The 23,199-nt window shown below is 39.3% G+C and overlaps 1 protein-coding gene across 2 annotated transcripts in view; it reads right to left on the reverse strand.

Moving 5' to 3' along the window:
- Positions 1–22,962, reverse strand: part of MDN1 (midasin AAA ATPase 1) — a 139,510-nt gene extending 116,548 nt beyond the window's left edge. Inside the window, exons 1-7 of one of the 2 annotated variants that reach the window (XM_006200336.4) lie at positions 22,690–22,962; positions 15,380–15,606; positions 4,522–4,746; positions 4,051–4,158; positions 3,774–3,966; positions 803–1,045; positions 429–560 (exon numbers count right to left, since the gene is read on the reverse strand). In XM_006200336.4, the coding sequence (XP_006200398.2) occupies positions 429–560; positions 803–1,045; positions 3,774–3,966; positions 4,051–4,158; positions 4,522–4,746; positions 15,380–15,606; positions 22,690–22,791 (1,230 nt within the window). In that variant the 5' untranslated portion in view covers positions 22,792–22,962. The remainder of the gene's footprint in view (positions 1–428; positions 561–802; positions 1,046–3,773; positions 3,967–4,050; positions 4,159–4,521; positions 4,747–15,379; positions 15,607–22,689) is intronic. The other variant, XM_015235997.3, reaches the window with a different exon arrangement.
- Positions 22,963–23,199: the final 237 nt, after the last annotated feature.

Here is a 23,199-nt window from a genome sequence, read left to right on the forward strand (position 1 = left end):
AATGGAACACAGACAAGCATCATCTCTTCATCTGTCCTCAGCCTACTGCTCTACAGATGCCATAGCTGGGAAGTGGGGTCTCAAAGTTCTCAATGTAACTGTAACATGGGTAAGATATTTCCCACCAGGCCTATTTCTGGAAAGGCTGTGAAACTGATCACATAAATTCAACTAAAGGAGGAAAAAACAACTGCAAAATTGATCAACAATTCAACTATTAAAGGAAATAGTACAAGCAGAATTTTATTGACTTTCTATCAAACAAGAGACCAGCCAAGTAACCCAAGAACTCAAACCAGATTATGTAGGTAACCAACATATCATCTCTGATGAAATATCTCTGTTGTTTAAATAATCCCCCAGAATCACTATTAACAAAATGCTCTTCAAAGACAATAAATTAGGGAGTTACTAGAGAGATGCCATACCACGTCTAAGGGGGCATAGTCAATATCTTCCAGAAGGATCCAATGTCCTTTTGTGGCTGCCTGTGTCAGGGTGCCAGGCTGCCACACAAACTCTCCTGGGACATCTGTGCAGCGATACATTCCCAACAGCATCTGCAGAAGGAAGATAAAGTAATTATTGAAATCACACACCTGAGGTGCCAAAGCTACAGCCTGTGATTAGTTCCATTAAATTTCCACAGGGCTACAAGCAGGCACCTGAGATGTTACAGCTTGGCTCCGTTAGTTATGAGGAAAACCAATAACTATTCTCATACTCCTTTAGCAAAAATAAAAATTTAATGCAAATATTCACAAGCACACTCACACAACACAATTTGCCATTTCTTAGTTACCTTACTGTCAGTCTGATCTCCAAGCTGGACTTTGAGAAGCTGAGGGGGCTTCCTTCTACCTGTCATTGCAGCTAAATGTTCAACTAGGGAAGTTTTGCCACATCCAATTGGTCCTTCCAATAACACAGCATTCTGAGAAGCCACTGCCATAGCCAGAGTCTGAAGATTTTTGCAGACTGATTCAACCAGCACATAGGACCTAAAGGCCAGCTCCTGTTCACGAGAAGAACTCCTATTACTAGCCTAAGGAGGCAAATGAGAAAGAAAAAGCTCGTCAAGAAGAGTCTTTCCATACAGGGCACAGGTTAACTTCTACAACAATAGAAACTGATCTTTACATAAACCTCTGCCGATAAATTTACTAATAAGTTTAAGAAAGAGTCTTCCAAAGTTTAAGAAGCCAAAAGAGTTGACACATGGGGGATGGGAGCAAACCTCATCTGTCACGACTGGATTTTTGCTATTCTAGGATTTCCAGCCTAAGATCAAGAATGCACACAATAAGTACACTTACGAGGAAATAAGGACACTAAAAATATATCTTATATTATAAAATTGTACAATTTTTCCCAGGTGTAATAAAGAGTACTGGGAATTTTTAAATCATTCTCTTTTTTTATACACACTAAAGTACAAGCACACCTCAGGATACTGCAGGTTTGATTCTAGACCACAGCAATAAAACAAGTATTATAGTAAAGCGAGTCACACAATTTTTTTGGTTTCCCAGTGCATATAAAAGTTTTGTTTACACTATACTGGGGTCTATTAAGTGTGCAATACCTTTATGTCTAAAGAACAATATATGTACCTTAAAAAATAGTTTATTGCTAAAAAATGCTAACTATCACCTGAGACTTTGACAAGTTGTAGTCTTTACAACAGTAACATCAAAGATCACCAATCACAGATCAGCATAACAGGTATAATAACAATGAAAAAGTTTGAAATACTGTGAGAATTACCAAAATGTGACACAGAGACACGAAGTAAGCAAATGCTGTTGGAAAAATGGTACCAACAGACTTGCTCAAGGCAGGGTTGCCACAAACCTTCAATTTGTGGGGAAAAAACAAACAAACAAACAAAAAAATCTGTTTTTAGGTAAGAAATGACATGGTATATGGGAGTTGCTTCAAAATATGATGTGGGGAAAGTGTTCAGAAATATGAATGCAACATAATTGATCATGAATTTATAATCACTGAAGCTGGATGATGGAGACATGTGGATTCATTACACTGTTATTTCTACTTTGGAATATGTCTTCCGTAACAAAAGGTTAAAAAAAAATGCACCCAGTATGTTTAATGGACAGTTTTAGTTTTGCCAGATGAAAAAGTTCTGGACTTTCTTGCACAATAATGTGAATATACTAATATCACTGAAATATACATTTAAAAATGTTAAAGATAGCAAATGTCGCATTTATTTTACTACAACTTTTAAAATTTTAATAGTAATGCACCTAATATGACACAGGAAAAAGAAATCTTGGAAAAGTGCAATGATTATTAACTTTTAAGGAATGGTAACTACTCCAATATGGCTTGTCCCCTAAAGATATGTGGGGATAGATTGAGATTCAGGGCTGTTACTCCTTGAAATTTTGCAAGGCTGCTAATCTCAGCAATGAACAGGCAGGCTGGTCTGTAGCATCAGTCTGCACTTCGGCCCCAGTGCTCTGCCACTGCTACCTAATACCAAATCCACCCCAACCAGAATCCTTTCCTACGTTAAAGTTCTAATGCTCCAAACCTAATCTATGTTAGGAGAATGGGGGGGGGGGGTCTTACTGACCAGAGGGAAACATAAGGGACTTTGGAAACGTTGGTATCTCAGTGTTGACAACAGATATATTCAGTTTATGAACAATCATTGAGCTTAAGTTATATCTATGTTATACATATCTTTTTTTTCAGGCATAGAAGAGTTATTTTATATCATAGTGCATTATAAACACATGCTCAATATTCTCCCCAAATTGCCATCCCTTTCCATTGTCTCTTGGCACTTGAAATGGAAGGCTCTCCTCTACCTCACTACCTTTTTCTTAATTACATGACAACTTTACAGCACAAAAGCGGTTATGAGTGGCACCATCCTCACAGTCCTTCCTTGAATTCTATCTTACCAACCTACTATCCAAGTCAGGGGCTACTCTTTTCCTGTTACCAGTAGAAGCAGCTGTGATCTAGGAAACTGAGGGTCGGTGTTAGGAACACAATTTAAAGTGCTTAAAGGTCTTAATTCCATTTATAGATATCTTTTGAACTGAACTTCCCAGGGACAAACTGATGATTCAAGGAATAACCCAGAATTTGTTACAAGAAGAAAATTCGGTGGATTTGACCATCAGACAAATGACAACTAAGGACTGCTGGGGAAAAACAGATCGGCTCCCTGTGGTTCCAGATTATGGAACCAGATTATGATCTACAAGCCTTTTCAAAGTATGGTCTGGAGCCACATTCTTGGAAAGAAGGTCATTTTCTACCACAGGGTAAGTTCAAGTCACATACTAGCCTCCCACACAACAGGCAAAGAGAATATTCTGACAGAAAGAGGCTGCTGGGAGTTACACCTGGGCCGACCTTGTCTCTGCCAAAGGGCAGCCCAAGGGTCCTGGGCAAGTCATTCTGCCTTGTTTTACATAAATATGGTATTTTCTTCAGACAGCTGTCATAGCAAGTAAATGAGATCCTATACGGAAGAGCTTTGCTAAAAGTGAAAGCATCAAGCAGGCATCATTACAATTAATAATTTAACATTGAACAGGGACAAAGGGAATCTCAGAGAGGAGGGCCCTGGATAAATTTCTCTTAGTCTCTTTCTGAATGCTTGTGTAAATGGAACAGCAATTTGGAAAACTCGATTTGGCTCACATGTAACACAGAGTCCAGGCAAGGGAAAAAGCAGACTCAGTGTTAGGTGGGGAAAGAGAGCACACACCCCACCAACACTGACATACCTGTTCTCTGGGGGCCGGCGGCTGCCCAGGCAGCACCACACCACAGACAGCAGTCACCCTGGGGGAGAGGTCAGCTGAAACAAGGTGTCCTTGTAAGTACTGCAGCCCCTTCTCCTTACGCCAAATGGAGGCTTCTGGATTGGCCAAAACCAAGGCCTTCTCCAAGTCCTGCAGCTGGGCCTCTTCTAGTAACCTGAGGGAAACAGGGATCTATCTTATCAGTTACTCCAGTACTCAGTAAAGCCACATGGAGGTCTCCAGGAATGCTCCTGCTTACCTCAGCCTGAAATGGATCAGTTCCTCACTATTAAAAATCTTCTTAAGGAATGATAACTTGTGTTCTTCATTCATACAGGTGACTAAAGCAAGACAATTGGCTGTGTACCTGGTGAAAACCAAAGAATAAAAACTTAGGACTTGCAGCTGATTCTAAAGAATAAAGAAAATTTGCTAGCCAATGAACAGTAGGAAAGGGAATCTTATATATTAACATAATACACTTAAGGATAGAAAGCACAAATCAGGCACAATAAATTCACTTGATGGAACACAAAAAAGATGGAACTCATTCATACCCTGTGATTTTCCTCTGAAGTGATATACAATTAAGGAAAGGGAATAAGCCCAAAGGTACAAGAACAAAATCAACACATTTTAAATGGTCTCTTTTCCCTCCTCACGCACGTAACTCCAGACTTCCTTCACCTACCAACCCTGGAAGCACAGGAAAAGGCCAACAGCTACGCACCAGCGAACCAAGGTGTCATGGCTTCTGAGGAGAGGGACGCACACACTCCAGTCCCAGAGCTCCCGGAACACAGACTGCTCTTGCTGCAGAAACTTGTAAGCTGCTTCCATCAGGTCCCGGAGCTTCATCCGCTTGCGTCCATAGCGAACTGGATTTGCATCCGAACTCTCTAGGAAGAGTCTTTGAAAGACTGGAGAAGTGTCCTTGAAATATCTGAGAGCAAACCTTCAGAAAGAAAGAAAATTTTCATTGGTTGGTGAGAATATCAAAGTATACATCTCCACTTTGAGACAGGACAACAGAACATGATAAGAACTTTCCAAGGATGAGAAGAGAGAGAAATGCTAAAGCCACCTAGTCCTAAGATTTGTATCCTGTTCAAGTTCAGGAACCAGGATCATGGCATGAGATGTCTAGAAGAAACAAAAACCACAATGAGTTATATTGCAGGTGTTTACTACTGAAAATACACTTATTTGCCACAAATATTTATTGACTTCTCACTGTGAGTCAGACACTGTTTCAAGTCCTAGGGGTACAAAACCAAGATGATACTTTCCCTGAGGAGCTTGCTGTCTAGTAAGGAAGACAGTTACAGAAACAAGAGGCACAAAGAAAATAGATTCAACTGAACACGGGAGAATCAAGAAGAGATGCTTTCATTGCATCTTAAAAGATGAAGGGGAGTCTCATGAAACATAACAAAGGCAGTAAGATTGGAAAGAGGGACAAAAAGTTAGAAGACATATAGAAAACAATTAACAAAATGGCAATAGTAAGTCCTTCCATATCAGTAATTACATTTAATGTAAATGATTTACTCTGAAACAAAAGACATAGATTGGTTGAATGGACACAAAAACAGAATCAAACTATGTACTATGTACAAGAGACCCACTTTGGATCTAAGGCTACACAAAAGCTGAAAGTGAAGAGATTAAAAAAAAAAAACTTCTACACAAATGGTAACCACAAGGGAGCAGGAGTGGCTATATTAATATCAGACAAAACAGATGTTAAATGGATAGAATGGGACAGAAGATCAATAAGGAAACAGAGAACATGAACAACATTACAGACCAAAGGGACCTAAAAGACATGTGCAGAATACTCTGCCCTGCACAGCAGAATCTACATTCTTCTCACATGTACACAGAACATTCTCTAGGATAGGCCACATGTTAGGACACAAAACAAGTCTCAACAAACTTTAATGTATTGAAATTACACAAAATATCTTTTGGATAATTATACAAAATATCACAATGGAATGACAGTAGAAAGCCACAGAAGGAAAACTGGAAAACCCTCAAGTAGGTGTAAATTAAACAATACACTCTGAAAACAACCAGTTGAGTCAAAGAAGTCGCAAGGAAAATTAGAAAATATCTTGAAACAAATGAAAAGAAAAACACAACATACCAAAACTTATGGTATACAGCAAAAGCAATGCTAAGAGGGAAGTTTATATCTATAAACATGTTTATTTAAAAAGATCTCAATTTAACAACCTAACTTTACACCTCAAGAAACTAAAAAAAGAACAAGCTAAACCCAAAGGTAGCAAAAGAAGGAAGTAATAAAAATTAGCACAGAGATAGAGAATAGAAAAACAGCAGGGGGAAAAAAATCAATAAAACTAAGAGTTGGTTTCTGAAAAGATCAAGAAAAGGGATAGGAAACTATTCAATATCTGTAATAGCCTATAATGGAAAAGAATCTGAAAAAGAATATAGATATATACGTATATGTATAAGTGAATCACTTTGTTGCACACCTAAAACTAACACAATATTGTAAATCAACTATACTTGAATTTTTTTAAAAATTGAGAAAAAATTTTAAAAAGAAAAGTGATAAAATCTTAGATTAAGAAAAAAGACAGAAGATTCAAATAATTAAAATCAGAAATGAATGAGGGGACATTATCACTAATGCCACAGGGAGAAAAAAACATTATAAGGAAAGCTACAAACAATCATACGCCAACAAACTGAATAGCCCAGGAGAAATGAATATATTTCTAGAAACACACATTTCCAGACTGAATAATAAAGAAATTGAAAATCTAAACAGTCCAATAACTTGTAAGGAGACTGAATCATTAATCAAAAACTTCCCAACCAAGAAAAGCCCAGGATCAGATGGATTCACTGGAAAATTCTACCAAAGACTTAAAGAATTAACATCAATCTTCTTCAAGAACACTTCCAAGTTCATTTTATGAGGATAGCATCACCCTGATACCAAAGCAGACAACACACAATAGAAGAAGACTACAGATCAATATTCCTGATTAATAGTGATGCAAAAGTCCTCAACAAAACATTAGCAAACCAAAATCAATAGCACATTAAAAAGATTATACACCATGACCAAGTGGGATTCATTCCTGGAATGCAATAATGGATCAACATACAAAAATCAATGTAATACACACTAACAGACTAAAGGAAAAAAACACATGATGGTCCCAATTAATGAAGACAAGATTCAAGACTCTTTCATGATAAAAACACTCACCAAACCTGTAATACAAAGAAACTATCTCAGCATTATAAAGGCCATATATGAAAAACCCACAGCTCATATCATATTATATGGTGAAAGACTGAATGCTTTTCTCTAAGATCAGAAACAAGACAAAGATGCCTGCCCTACCCACTTCTATTCAGCATAGTACTGGAAGTCCCAGCCAGTGCAATTAGGCAAGAAAAAGAAACAAAAGGTATCCAAATTGGAAAGGAGGAAATAAAATTTTCTTTGGTCACAGATGACACAATCTTAGATTCAGAAAACCATAAAGAATTCAAAAACAAAGACAAAAACCTGTTAGAATAAACAAATTCAGAGGGGTGGGTATAACTCAGTGGTAGAGTGCATGTCTAGCATATATGAGGTCCTCCTGGGTTCGATTCCCAGTACCTCTGTTAAAAATTAATTAATAAATAAACCCAACTACTGCCCCTCAAAAAATAAAAGTTGAACAGATATTTTAAGGTTTAAAAAAGAATAAACAAATTCAGCAAAGTTGCAGGATACAAAATCAACATACTAAAATCAGTTCGGTTTCTATACTCAAACAATGAACAATTGGGAAAGTAAATTAAGAAAATAATTCCATTTACAACAGCATTAAAAAGAATGAAATACTTAGGAATAAACCCAACCAAGGAAGTAAAAAAGCCTGTATACCGAAAATTACAAAATACTGCTGAAAGAAATTAAAGAAGACAAAAACAAATGGAAAGATCTCTCATGTTCATGGATTCAAAGACTTAATATTGTTAACATGTCAATACTACCCAAAGTGATCTAGAGATCTAATGCAATCCCTACGAAAATATCAACAGCATTTTTTGAAGAAATAGAATAAAATTATCCTAAAATGCATATGGAATCTCAACGGACCCTGATTAGTCAAAGCAATTTTGAAAAAGAACAAAGTTGGAGAATTCACATTACCTGGTTTCAAAACACTACAAAACTACAGTAATCAAAACAGTATGGTAGTGGGAGAAAAAAACACAAACCAATGTAAAATAGAGTCGAACACTCACATATATGGTCATATTATCTTGACAGGGAGCCAAAGCAACACAATGGGGAAAGGATAACCTCTTCAACAAATGGTGTTGGGAAAACTGGATATCCACATGAAAAGAATGAAGCCAAACCTTTATATTACACTATTTAAAAAATTAACTCAAAGTGAATTAAAGACTTGAACATAACTTCAAAACTATAAAACTCCTAGAATAACACACAGGGAGAAAAGCTTCGTAACACTGTACTTGGCGATAATTTTTGGCTATGATACCAAAAGCACAAGTAGCAAAAGCAAAAATAGACAAACAGGACTACATCAAACTAAAAAGCTTCTGCACAGCAAAGGAAACAATCAACAAAGCAAAAAAACAATCTACAGAATGGGGGAAAAAAAGCTGCAAACCATGTATAAGGGATTAATATCCAGAACACAAAGAATTCCTACAACTCAAAAAAAAAAATCAACTGATTAAAAAATGGACAAAGAACTTGAATAGATGTCTCTTCAAAGATGACATACAAATGGTCAACAAGCACATAAAACATCACTAACCATCACAGAAATACAAGTTAAAACCACAACCACAACCACTCACCACAGATGTGAGGTGAGCTATCACATCACATCTATTAGGATAACTTCATCAAAAAAAAGAAAAAAAAGAAAGAAAAAGAAAAGAAAAGTAACAATTGTTGGTAAGGATGTGGAGAAGCTGGAAACCTTGTCACTGTCAGTGATATCACAAAACTGCAATGCCACAGAAAACAGTATGGAGGTTACTTTAAAAAATAGAAATAAAACTAGCATTTTTTTTCACCACAAAGCAAACATACTATTTTAATTATAGACTGAAATACAGTGCACCACGTGATGCACTGATCATAGACCCAGCAATCCCACTTCAAGGTACATAACCGAAAGAACTGAAAGCAGGGTCTCAAAGAACTATTTGCATACCCACTTTCATAACAGCACTATTCACAATAGCCAAGAAGTGGAAGCAACCCAAATGTCTTCTGACAGATGAATAAACAGTGGTATATACATACAATGAATTAGCATGCAGACTTAAAGAGGAAGGAAATTCTGTCACACTTGACAGCACAGACGAACTTTCAGGACATCATGCTAAGTGGAACAAGCCAACCATAAAAGGACAAATACTGTATGATTCTATTTATATGAGGTATCTAAAGTAGTCAAATTCATGGATACAGAAAGTAGAATGGGGGTTACCAGGGGCTGGAGGGAAGGAACAAAGGAGAATTGTTTAAAGGGTATAAAGTTTGGAGAGAAAGGATATAGCTCAGTGGTAGAGCGTGTGCTTAGCATGCACAATGTCCTGGGTTCAATCCCAAGTACCTCCTTTAAAAAAATAATAAATAAATAATCCTAATGACCCTCCCCCAAAAATAAATAAATAAAGGGTATAAATTTTCAGTTCTACAAGATGAAAAGCTTCTGGAGATCTGTTTTACAACAACGTAATTATATTTAACACTACTGAATTGTACACTTAAAAACGGTAAAGATGGTAAATTTTATATTTTTTTTACCATAACAAAAAAAGTATGTGCATTTTTAAAATGAAAATAAACTTTAAAAATTTATACATACTATAAGAATGTATACTGTATACATGTTGATGCTCACTAGATTCTGGTCAAGAAGATAGGGTAGTAAATGAGGTAACAGAGCCTCCTTGTTTCTATTGTACTCCTTGACAAGGTGAAGAGAAGGAAATTCAAGCAGTGGGAAAAGGAGTAAGAGCAAACTCCTTTGTGCTCTGCATGTGCTGGTCTATGACGAATGCTATCAGTTTAGCTCTTTCTGCACTCTCGTTACCCAGGTCTACTCTGAGGTAAGAGTAGAACAAGGGAGACTCTCGACAGCAGATATTATCATCCCAAATGTACAGCTAAGGAAATCTGAAGTCTAGAGTGGTTAGGTTATTTGCTCAAGGTCACAAAGCCACTAAGAGAGCCTATTTTGAATCCAGGCTTTTCAATTCCATACCAAGATGTGTGGTTCAGTTGCTCTACTGCACACATGAAGAAAGTGGATTCATCAAGAGTTGGAGTTTTCTAGAAAGACATGAACACTGAACAGATGCACAAAGAAGCAGAAATTAATAGAAAGACAGCAACCATAATGTGGAAAATAGAATTTTAACCTGCATAAGAAGGTACAAACAGGAAGGAGCTGATAGATAGGAAGAAAGAACAGTGTGTTAAGTGTACTTAAACAAGTGAGCTAGTGGGATAGAAGGCAGCCGTCTAGGAATGGGACGTTTGAGTCACTGATTTCTAAGGTGGTGGTGCAGATGAGAGCTAGACCCAGGGTATAACCACTGCGGGGAGTGGGTAAGTGAAACGATAAAAGAAGTGGACTGGAGATTAGCTAGTCAAGGAACAACAAAGTCAGCATTGTATGGGTGTTCCAAGTGTGATACAGGAGCAGCAGTGGGGAAGAAGATGATGGGCCAGTTGCCAAGTTCTTCAAAGAAGGAAGAGGAGGTTGGTCAATGATCACAAAAAGCAGCAGCAGAAAATAAAGCAGAAGATGGCAGGTGTCACAGAAACAAGGGTGATACAGAATAGGGAAAGAGTGCCCAGAAAACTTCACAGAACAGAAGGGACACCCACTAGACATGCTGACCCTTGGGGATGTGGAGAGAGAGATTAAAGAACACCCACCTGAGTACAAAAAGCAACACAGTATCAAGAGCACCGCAACTCAGTGAAGGCCAAGAGGCAAAAGGAACATTCGAAGAGGCTAAGTACATAAGGGAGTGTGCAGGTTATGGAGCAGACACAGGGAAGAGGCTTGGATGTCAGCTGGGTGAGAGGATACAAAAATAAGAATCCAGGGGATGGGTGGGAAGGCCTGGAGTTCAACGAGCAAACCAGGCAAACAGGAATACAGGCTTGGTAAATTAATGCTCATGATATTTTGAAGGAGACTGGACAAATGGATCTTTTAAGATTCAGCTGTGGCTTGGAAGAGAGACATGGCAGTTGCAGTGTGGGAGTCTGGTACTCCACTAGCTTGTGGGCAGCTGGTGTTGGCAGCACATGAGGAACCAACAGGTAGCAACAAACAAACATGTCGGCAGACAAGCAGTCATCAAGTGGTCAACCAGACCTAAGAGGTCATTGCAGGTAAGAGGAAATGAGCAGAGTGGACGGGCATTGGCTGTAAGTGGGGGAAGACTGTGGTCCACTGTAAGTATACGAAAGGAGAACTGGTTGATATTCCCTCCTGAACTTAGCTGACTACAGCACCCTTTTCTCCAGAGACCCATCATTTTGAGAGAGCGCTCTAAAAATCTGACCTAAGTAACAATGGGTGAACCAATAAAGAATACTTAGCCAGAGAATAATATGATCAGTTTTTTCCCTAGAGAATATTGGAAGACTAAGGACGGTCTCTTTCCTGAGGTAAGACAAGGAGTCGTAAGGGGTCAAATGCAACCTAGTTAAATATCTAATCTTCAAGGAGCCCCTTACTTAGGCAGCTAGTTCATCACACTGCTTCAAGTATCTAGAAGACAGACCTGTGGTCCAGTTCTGGCTCTGACACTTAACTTAGTTAACCTCTCTGAAGATTTGAAATGAGACAATAGTGCTTAACTACGTCACAGTACAAAGATCACAAAGATAACATATATCTATGTATTTAAACACTACAAAGTCTGTATACATATATCTTATTACTAAAACACCAGCATTCAGTTCAAAATTCACATTCCTAATTCCCACTGCAGATTCACAAATCTTCTATCTGCTATTGTTCACAGAAGACCGTAAGTAGGCCCACCCATTATTGCTCTTTGCAATCAAAGACAAAGCATGACGTGGATTCACATGTCCAGGACAAACTGGCAGTAAATGCAAAACTAAAGCCAAGAAATCAACCCAATAAAATCCAAGTGAACCTGAGTGATTAGAGCAGTACCCCCTTATCCATGGAGGATGCATTCCAAGACCTCAGTGGATGTCTGTAACTACAGAGAGTACCGAACCCTATACACACTGTTTTTTCCCTATACATACATGCTTATGATAAAATTTAGTTTATAAACCAGGCACAGTAAGAGACAATCCGAATTACCAGCATTACTATCCTTGCACTTTGAAGCCATTATTTAAGCAAAATAAAGGTTACTTGAATACAAGCACTGTGATACTGCAACCCAGACAGCTACTAAGTGAAAAATGGGTGGGTAGCAAATCCAGCATGGATATACTCGACAAAGAGATGACTCACGTCCCAGACAGAATAGCACGATATTTCATCACTCTACTCAGAACAGCAAGCAATTTAAAATTTATGAATTGTTTATTTCTGGAATTTTCCATTTAAGTTTTTTGGACATGGTTGACTTCGGTAACTGAAACCACAGGAAATGAAACCATGGATAAAGAGGGACTGCTGTATTCTTTTCCTCCTGTGATTACAAATATAATCATGAGCTATAACATGCTGTTAAGATCAAGTTCTGTATAATTCAGACAACAAACACACGAATGGCTCAGACAGGATAGATAAGTGGGCAGAACCACAAAGCAGAAAAAAAGAGCACAGGCTTTGGAGGCAACCAACCTAGGACTGAATTCTAGCTCTGCCACTTTCTAGCAAGGGGGTCTTGGGCAAGTTATTTAACCTCAGTCTCCTCATCTGTAAAACAGGAATAACACCTAATCTCTGAGGGCTCAGATGTCAATGAAACGCAAGAGTAGTTGTTGCAGTAGTCCTCATCATTACGGAAAGGCAGCTTCCACAAGATTCTCATGCCATGGCTGACAGGAGAGTGTGTTAAAGGGACCTGCAAGGACCAAGGAAAGGGGAGAAACGAGAGAAAGTAGGAACAAACTAAAAGAAAAAGCAAAGAACTAAAAGATGCAATTTAAAAGTAAGGTTATACTCTTGAGAGAACACTAAAGGAAAAAAACCAACACAAAATGTAGTATATTAACCACATGAAATGATCCACAAAGCAAAAATGGAAAGTTAGGAAGAACTAACTGATTTTTTTAAAAACAGATCTTTGAAACCTAATTTGTATATCAGAAACAAGAAAGCATCAATGGACCAGGAGTGTTCTCAGAGTCCTGACAAAGAATCTGCAAGAGTAAAAATTTTGTTCAAGGACTCTAGGTGCAAAACAGTAATGAACAAACAACATCACAACATGTACACCTTAAATTTACACAATGCTATGTGTCAATTACATGTCAATAAAGCTGGAGGTGGGAAGTGGGGGGCAGAGACCAGTAATGAACAACTAGCACAAGCAAGGGAATAAAAAGAAATGTCCTGTTACTTCTGAGATACCGGGGTGGAAACGCCACACAGGTAGGCACTCTGATCTCAGAAAAAGGTGTGAACCCGAAAATGAATGTCATTAGGACCAGAGGGAGCCTGACTGGGTTCCTCCTCTCAGGTCGTTCTTGTTTTTTCTATAGAGATTCATCCTTACCCACACACTTATTTTTCTTATTTTAATGATTTCCTTACTGCCCTTAAGTATTTGGCTTGCATCTTTATTAATGTATTGTGTCCTCCTGTTTGCAAGTACAGAAACCCATTACATTTGACTCTCTTACTCCCATGATGTGACCCAGAGCTTAACAAGGAGGACTCCTATATTTACCTACTGAATGAATGACTGCATCCTATCTAAATATATTAGGTATATTCCTTGTATATTAGCAATTTCCTCTACAGAGGAAATTTGGGGCATGAGCCAAATTAATCAGCTAAATTTCTTAAAACAAAAAATCAAAATTCCATTCCATATCACTGCCTACAGTTCATTTTATATCATACATTGATGTATCATTTACACAGATGGCACTTTGTTTTTAAGTTACTCTAATCACGAGCACCTTTGAAGCTACTTTATATCATTTTTCGAACAAGGTGGGAGTATAAATAAAATATACCACCTTGGAAATGAAAAGAAGAAAAAGTAGGGATGTGCCTCACATTCATTTAATAAGAATGTAACATCTGAACATGATTGGAAACCAGATGTAGCTAATCATCATCTTAATGATTCTCAAACACAATTCAGAAGTACTCCATCAAAGGCTTAAGAGAAATGGGAGTTCAAGTTACTCACACGTCCCTGTAGGGTAAGGACAGGATAATCAGCACACCTTGTGAAATAGGACCGTCAAATAAATCTAAGTGATCAAAGCATCCAGGGAGGCCTCTGTCCAGATTCTCCATCAACCCAGAGCACAGGTTCCTGATTACCTCGTACGATTGTGATCTTTAACTTTGCTGTACATGTTTTAGTTCCATCAAACTGAGCCCATTTTTTTCCCTCTTTTAGAAAAGCTCATAGAAATTATGCTTTTCCTCAAGACTTCATTTCTTATTCCCTTATTCGTGGAACAGACCAGAGACCATATTTCCAAAAAAGCCAAAGTGTACCTGTTGTGCTGAGGAAGACTAATAAGAGATGCATATAAGAAATGCTCCTATTAGTAAACAGAACAACGTTATTCACGTTTAGAGCAAAAATGCTTTATCTTCTCAACTGAAAAACCCCCGACACTCATTTTGCTGCTTCTGACTATTCCACACAAACCACATTTTACTATGGGTCTGAGAAAGCCAGATGCAGCGGCACAGGCCCATAGCCCGGGCTACTTGGGAGGCTGCGGCAGAAGGATTGTTTGAGCTGGGAGTTTGGGCTGCAGTGTGCTTTGCCGACCAGGTGTCTGCACTAAGCTGGGTGTCACCATGGCAACCTCGTGGGAGCGGGAGACCGCCAGGCTGCCTAACAAAGGGTGAACCAGCCCAAGTTGAAAAGTGGGCAGGTTAAAAGAGAAATATATTAAAACCCAGGATTGACACAACTTATCACACTTCGGATTTCGACAGATTTACAGAAAGCTGGAAGGGATACTAGGGTTCTTGTAAGCCACCCCCTTCAGCTGCTCCAGCAAGAATCTCACCTACCAAAGTGGAAGCTGTGAGAATTTCAGCTAAAACTCATCTAGATCTGCCTTGTATAGATACCTTGCCAGATGACAGACTCCTTGAGAGCACATCTTGGTCATTTTTGCAGACCTGTCTTGATAGTCAAGACTTAAAACCTAGTAAATGGTCACTGAACTGACCTGGACAAATGGATTTTGCTGTGATTATTTTTATAAAACAGTATCACTCCTCTCCCCGCTTTCTGCATTTCCCTCCTTCCCTTCATCTCAGCTCAGACTCCCCCTTACTCCCCAGGAGAGACCAGGATCTACCACCACAAAGAGAAACATGAAAAGTAAAGCTGTTACTCACGGGAGGACGTCAGGGTGGTTACCGACAAGTCTGCTCATTGACACACAGAGCCGTTCATGTAAATCATGGTTGACTTGGCCTCCGGCTTTAATGGCTTCAGCATTCCTTTCCAATAAATCCAAAAGGAGAGGGCGCAGCTGGCGGCCAATCAGCACAGCACAGTCCTTATCCAGGAGTAACTGTGCTAAGGTATTCAAGATACACTGGCGATCTTGCGGTGTCCACACCTGAGAGGGAGGCAAAACAAAGTTGCTATGTAAATGATACTCATTTGTACTGCTACAGAAGTACAAAGAGACTTAGCTGGGAATCAAAATATCTAATTTCCAGACTTCATGACTGAGTTCATCTTACAAAACTTAGTGGGGGTCTTCTGCAATAGAGGACTAGAGTTAATTTAATGTAAAGGCTGTCACAGGTAAGTTTCAGTCCATTTGGGTTTGAAGCATAAGGACTGACGCCAGGATTCCATGTAAAATGCTAGACAGCTTCCTTAAGAAATAAAGTTTCAGGCCTTTTGCTCCCTCAACTTCTGAGATGGCCCACACTCTCTACGTGGAAGGAGTGTGTATCTATTTTTACTTTAAACTGAGCACCCAACCCTGGCATCTCCTGGTCTTTCTCTTGTCTTCTTAAACAGCCTGTACTCTGTCTATGGAGTATGTATCTCTCTGAATAAATCTATCTTTATTTTTTTTAAAGTTGTTTCAGATTCATCACACTTTCTAGGGAATCCAGTGCTTCCTCCAACTCTTTTGCTCTTGAAGGGAAACAGGAATCAAATGAGAAAAAAAAAAGTGCACTTAGTATGCAAAACTGCAAACTCCTTTGAGGATAGAGATAAAATCAATTTCTCAAAATGAAGGGGAATATATCCCTATGAAGGCTTCAGAGTTAAATAAATAAAACAGATCCAAAGTAGACAGCCATACTCTGACATACAAGATGAAATAAACCATAAAATTTTGGTGCCTAGGCTCAGAATGTCCATAAGCATAAAAAGGAAAACTGAAAAGTGTGTAAAAGGTCTCATATTGCTAATGTGTATGCAGGCCTGTACAACTCTTGCTGCAAGGCAATGTGACAGCGGGTTTAAATTACAGGAAGGGTATTCCCTCTGACCCAGCAAGCCCAGTGCTATGAATTTATAGCCTAAAGAGTTTGACACTAGATGGTATCTATAAGAAAGAAGCTTGAACACAACCTAAATGCCATATTCAAAAATATAATAATTTTTTCCAAAGTTATTGCTCAGAAAAGAGTTCACTTTACACCTGAGCCCTTACAAAGTCTCCCAAATTAATAAGGTGTTCTCTCATAAAAATACCTAATTCTGAACAAAGCACTGATTGCAGAACCATTTTGTCTCGAAACAAGTTCTATCAATATTAGTTCTGCTGTTTATAGGAGGCCACCTAAAGGGTTTCATAAAAATAGGAGTCAAGGAAACTTAACAGATTTGGTCATGATTCACAGGGGCATGACCTCACATTTTCAACTGCTGAATATCCTTATAAAATAAGCCTCTAAAGATATCATTAAAAAATAACAGGGCAAGTGGTTACATTGTGAAGCAAACGGATATTTGGGGATAGGGAGGAAACCTCCAGAATATCTTTAAAGAATTTTTTCTTTAGAAGGTAATCTGGAAAACTGCATTAGAGGAAATAGATATTTAATGTTTTAAATATCAACTTTATTTAGATAATTTACACAAACATACCCATTTAAAACATAGTTTAGTGAGTTTTGACGTATATACACACCTGTGTAACCACAACCCTGATTAAAGTATGGAACCCAAAGTTCCCTCATGGTCTCTGAAGTCAAGCCCCACTCACCCTAGGCAAACAGATCAGATTCGCCTATTCTAGAACTCTACATAAACTGAATCATATAGTATGGACTCTTTTCTGTCCAGCTTCTTTTGCTCAGCACAGTGCTTCTGACAATCATCCATGTTGTTGTATGTAGTATTAATTTACTCCATTTTATTACTGACTAGTTTTTCACTGTATGAATGTACTATAACTTGTTTATCCATTCACATGTTGACAGGTATCTGCCCTGCTTCCAGCTATCATCAACAAAGCTACCATCAACATTTGTGTATGAGAGATTTACAGAACATATTTTCACTACTCTTAATCTTTTTATTATTGAAGAATGAGATTGCTGGGTCACATGGTGTCAAGTTAATGGTTAACTTGATAATTTTATTTTTAATTTAAAAAAAAATTTAAAGGAATGTTTCAATGTTTAACTGTAATAGAAATCGTTTTCCAAAGTATCTACACCATTTCACATCCCACCAGCAATATCTGAGCACTCTAGGTGCTATGTAACTTCACCAACACATAGTATTATGAGTCTTAATTTTAGCCATTCTAGTGGAGATGGAGTGGTAGATGGTAAAAAGTGTTTAATGGCCATTCATCTTCTCTTGTGATGTATTTAAGTCTTTTTACCCATTTTTAAATTAGGCTATTCTTGTATTTACTAAGATTGTTTATGTAGATGCTCTTTTTCAGCTTAAGGAAGTTTTATTCTATTTCTATCTTGTTTTTGTCTATTTCTGGAGTGAGTTTTGGTAATTTGTATTCTTCAAACACTTTCATCTAAATGTTCTAATTTATTGGCATAAAATTTTTTACACAAAATCTGTAATGGTGGCCTTCTTTCATTCTTAATCGTTTGGATTTTTCCTTTTTATTCTTGGTCTCAGTTTCTTTTAATTTTCTTGTTTAATTTCTAACATTTAGGGATCTTTTCCTCAGTATCTTTGTAAGGTTCTGCCCCTAATGTAATCTCATTGGGGTAACTGAATATACCTTATATGATTTCAATACTCCTAAATTTGTTGTGACTTGTTTAATGGCCCAGCATATGATTGATCTATCTTGGTGAATGTTCCAGATGTGCAGAGCATGAATTCTGCAGTTACCTGGCACAGCACTCTGTAAATGTCAATCAGGTCATGTTTGTTGACAGTGTTCAGGTGTTCTCTATCCTTACTGATTTTCTGTATTTGTTCCATCAATTACTGAGGATAGAGTGTTAACAGTCTCCAACTACAACTGTGAATTTGTCTACTTTTCCTTTTCTGTCACTTTTTGTTATCAGGGTGATGGTGACTTCACAGAATGAGTTTGGGAGTACTCCCTCTTTTTCAATCTTTTGTAAGAGTTTGAGAAGGACCAGTATGAGCTCTTCTTTGTATGTTTGGTAGAATTCCCCAGTGAAGCCGTCTGGTCCTGGACTTTTGTTTCCAGGGAGGTTTGTCTTATTGCTAATTTTATTTCTTTTCTAGTGATCGGTCTGTTCAAGTGGTCAATTTCTTCTTTATTCAGTCTTGGTGGGCTGCACGTTTCCAGAAATGTGTCCATTTCTTCTAGGTTATCCAGTTTGTTTCCATATAGCCGTTAATAGTATTCTCTTATGATAGCTTGTATTTCTGTGGTATTGGTCTGTAACTTTTTGATTCACATATTTTGATACTGTTACTAGGTGCACACATCTTTAGGGTTTCTTTCTTAATTTTGCATTACTGACATTTCAGGCTGGGTAATTCCTTGCTGTGAAGGCTACCTTGTGCACTAAAAGATGTATCCCAGATGCCTGAAGCACCCCCATCACAAGTTATGACAATCAAAAAAATGTACCTAGATTTGCCCTAGAGTGGCAAAATTGCCAACAGTTGAAAACCATCTGGCTGGATTAAAAAAAAAAACAAAAAACACTTCAAAAAGAAATGGAAATAAGATGGGCAGAAATAGTTTCTGTAAAATTAAAAACAGAAACAAAAACAAAAACAACACTTCATACACCATTTTAGAAAGCTTGAATTTTGATTCTGGAGACAATGTGGAGCTTTTATGCAGAATGGTGACAGATTCAGATTCGTCTTATTAATGATAATTTATATTAAATGACCAGAATAGGAATGGCTAAAGGATATGGGTGCTTTATTTACTTATTTATTTTACTGAAGTATAGTTAATTTACAATGTTGTATGGGGGCTTCTATTTGAAGTAAAAATGTCCCAAAATGGACCATGGTGATATTTGCACATTCTGTGAGCACAGCAAAAATCACTTCACTGCACACTTAATTGGATGAATTATATGGTATGTGAAATATACCTCAAAGCTGTCTGTAAAAAATTATTATTATAGTAAACATGTATTGATTACTTACTATGGGCCAGACACTGTGGTAAGCCTCTCAAATGAATTATCTAGATCTCACAACAATCCTATTTAAAGCAATGATAGCAACCACTTTTATAGACAGCATTTACTATATTCTAACCATCTAATCCTCACAGCAACCATAAAGTAGGTACTACTATCCCTATTTTACAGATAAGGAAACTGAAGAATAAAAAAGGGTAAGGCCACAAAGCTAGGAGCAGAACCAGGACCCATGTCACAGAATCTGACTCCAGAGTTCTTGTTTTTAACTACTCTCTGTAAATATTAGGCAGTTACCATATGTAATACATAGCACATCAAGAAATTGAGACTTCAGGGAGTCATGCAACTTGTGGGAGGTCCTAAAAGCAATTAAAGGGAATGGATTTGATCTTCAGTCATACTTCAGTCCTTTACTCATGCATGCTTTTAATTAAGCACTCTCCTCCCTTTTCCTTAATATAGATAATAATCAAAGAGGTAAGATGTGATACTGTGATTTATATAGTAAGAAATATACATTTGGTCTTGACTGCATTCTGGGCAGAGCTCCTAAAACCCTTGGAATTTCTTGTGAAGAGAGAGAAAGGTGTCTTGTTATGTTAATGAGGTGAATTTTGGGAAGCAGCTAAGACGGGAGTTGGCTGCCAGGAGAACTGATCCTGTGATTAGAGGATTGGAACTTTCAGCCCCACTTCCTGACCTCGAGGGAGGGCACAGAGGCTAGAAATTGAGAGTTCAATCACCAATGGCCAAAGGTGTACTCAATCATGCCTATGTAATAAAAACTCAAAAGTTCGGAGCGCTTTAGGGTTGGTGAATGTGTGGAAATGCAAAGTGAATGCACCTGAAGAAGGCAGGGAAGCTCCACCCTCTCCAACAAACCTTGACCTCTGCATCTCTTCCAGCTGGCTGTTCCTAAATTACACTCTTTTAGAATAAACTAGTGTTCTAGTAAATACAATATATCTTTGAGTTCTCGGCACAATCAGCTCTAGCAAATACCCAGTTGGTCAGAAGGACAGGTGACAACCTGCGTGTATGTTTCTTTGGCGGGGATGGTCCTTGTAGGGCTGAGCCTTTATCCTGAGGGATCTGACACTTTCTACAGATAAAGTGTGCGAACTGAGTTAAATTGTAGGACATCAGCCAGTGTCCAAGAATTGCTTGGTTGTGTTGAAAAGAAAACTCATAAACTGGAATTAAGAGTCCGAATTGTAGGAGGGTGGTGGTAGTAGGGATGGAGAGGAAGGAATAGATTCAATATTGAGGAAGGAAAACAAGGACTTGGCTATCTGTGACAGAAAAAGGAGTGAACAGAGTTGAGGACACTCAGTTCTCTATAAAAAGGGACTGGATAGAGAGAGGGTAGTGTCACCAGCTGAAATAAAGAACACAGAAGGAAGCACAACCCTAAAAAATTCTTACCCAAGCTCCAATGAATATCAATTCTCAAAAGACTTTGCTTTCCAATAAAAATAGTTTTGTTTTCCAAAGTAGAAAAATAAAATAACACAACAATTCTCTGAATGAAAGGCTTAAAATTATTACTGAAAATGGAAGGAATAAACCCAAAAAACGTCTCTCAGATTGGATAGAATCTGACTGACAGTATGAGGCAAAGAAAAGGGAAGCAAAGTAGTTCCAATCTTCTTGATTCAACTGAACTTTCCAGTAGCCTTCAAGGCCAGTAGCATTACTAGTCTTAGAATCTCCATGAGTGATTCTCCACACTTCAACATGTCAAATTCTCTAAAATAAAGGCTACAAACCATTTCCCCATTTTACTCCCAACACCGAAGCACTAATTTTGCATCCAGTTACAGCCGTAGAGGGGATCATAAATTCCCTGGTACTAGTGGCCCATGATCCCCAGCTGCAGAATCTCTGCTCTAAATGCAAGCCCATTTATAGAAAAATACTTCTAGCCACAACATATAATTCAGGAGCCTCTCACAAGCTCAGCTAGTACAAACTCATCATCTCTTTCCTTACGTAGTTCAGCCCACCAAAAATTAGCTTTCTGGACCTCCCCATTTGTGTTAATGATTCCCTTCACTGGGGGCTCACAAGCCACAAACCCCAGGGATATCTTCCACTCCTCCCTCGCCTTTGCTACACACGCTGTCACCAAACAGAAATGCCTCTCATGTTAGTTTCCAGCTGCTCCAGACCCAAAATAATGTCGTTGCTTCCTAAGCAATGGGATAAATATGTACTCAGCACGTTTGTGCTTATTTAAGTTCTAGATACTGGAGTTAGGAGGGGAAAAAAACATGTTCTACTCTCAAGAATCTCACAGATATTAGGGGTGCTGAGAGGGAAGCACAGAACAGAAAATTTAAAAGCCACGTTGGAAAAAAAAAAAAGCGTGATAAAGGTCCTCCACTCAGACAGGAGGTAGTTAACGAGTGAAGGCTCTTAAAAGGCCAGAGCACCCATTTCCCAGAAAACTCTAATTCATCTCATAATTCCTACAGTTAGTATCATACACTTAGTACTAGCTGTCTCGCCTTGTCCTTCAGTTATTTTGTGTGTTTATGAACTGTCTCCAAATACAGACACTAAATTCCCTGGGGGCAGAGACCGTAACAAATGTAGCTGACTCCTCGAAGTGCCACAATGTATCTTACGCTCAGCAGGAACACAATCAATACTTGTCAGTGGGCCGAAAAGACCGGACGGAGCAGAAAAGAAACATTTACCCAGTCCATTAGGGGTGACTCGACTCGGCACCACCAGGTAATACACACGTAAAAAGGGCAGACACGCAACCTCAATTACAGAAAAACCGACCACATTTCTTTCCCAAGGTTCCGTCTGCCGCACGCAGCCAGAGCGCTGCAAAGGGGTAAGCCGGGGAAGAGAAGGGAAGGCTCCCCCTGAGAAAAACAAAAGAGTCCTTCCAGGCTCCTCAAACGCGCACGGGCGCCTCCGCCACTGGCCAGCCCTAGGGTAAGGGACCAAAGTGGCAAAACGCGGCTTCCCTGTCCCCTTAAAGCCGCGCGTCTCCGCTCAGGGCCACGGGGCCCGCAGCAGGGTTGGGGATGGGGGAGGTGGGAGCGTGGGGGTGAGCGGGGGTGGCCCCGGGCTTTCCTACTCTCGCCCTGTCTTACCTGCTTGACCAAGAACCTGCCCAGCTCGCTGCGGCTCTTCTCGTTCTTGGCAGCGATTAACCGCAGCGGCGCGGCCGCCACCTCCAGCAAAAGGTGCTCCATGACGGCGGGCCCTCCGCCCCGGGCAGCCACCGAAGCTCCCTGCTTCGCGCTCGGAGCCCCGGAGCCGCCGAGGTATTCGCGCGGGAGCTGCCACCAACTACGCCCCCGAGGAAAGCGGCGGCCGCCGCCGGGGCCGCTCGACACGCACCCAGAGAGATGCGGCACACGTGGGGGAGCACGCGGCGCTCTGCGTCATCAGCCCGCGACTGCCTCGGCTCCGCAACCTGGCCCCGCCCCTTCGACAGCGGAAACGCCGGGCGTCACTCTCGCGGCAGTTCCGGGACTGGGAACGAAGCGCCAACGGCTTTTTTGTGAGCCGAGTTCAGTGCTTGCAGCCATCAGAGGAGACTCGTTGTTCCGATCACGAATGACGGGACAGCGAGACAGAAGGTTCAGCTTTGCCAGAGA

The sequence above is a fragment of the Vicugna pacos genome, chromosome 8 (genome assembly GCF_048564905.1).
Source record: "Vicugna pacos chromosome 8, VicPac4, whole genome shotgun sequence".
Classification (NCBI taxonomy): domain Eukaryota; kingdom Metazoa; phylum Chordata; class Mammalia; order Artiodactyla; family Camelidae; genus Vicugna; species Vicugna pacos.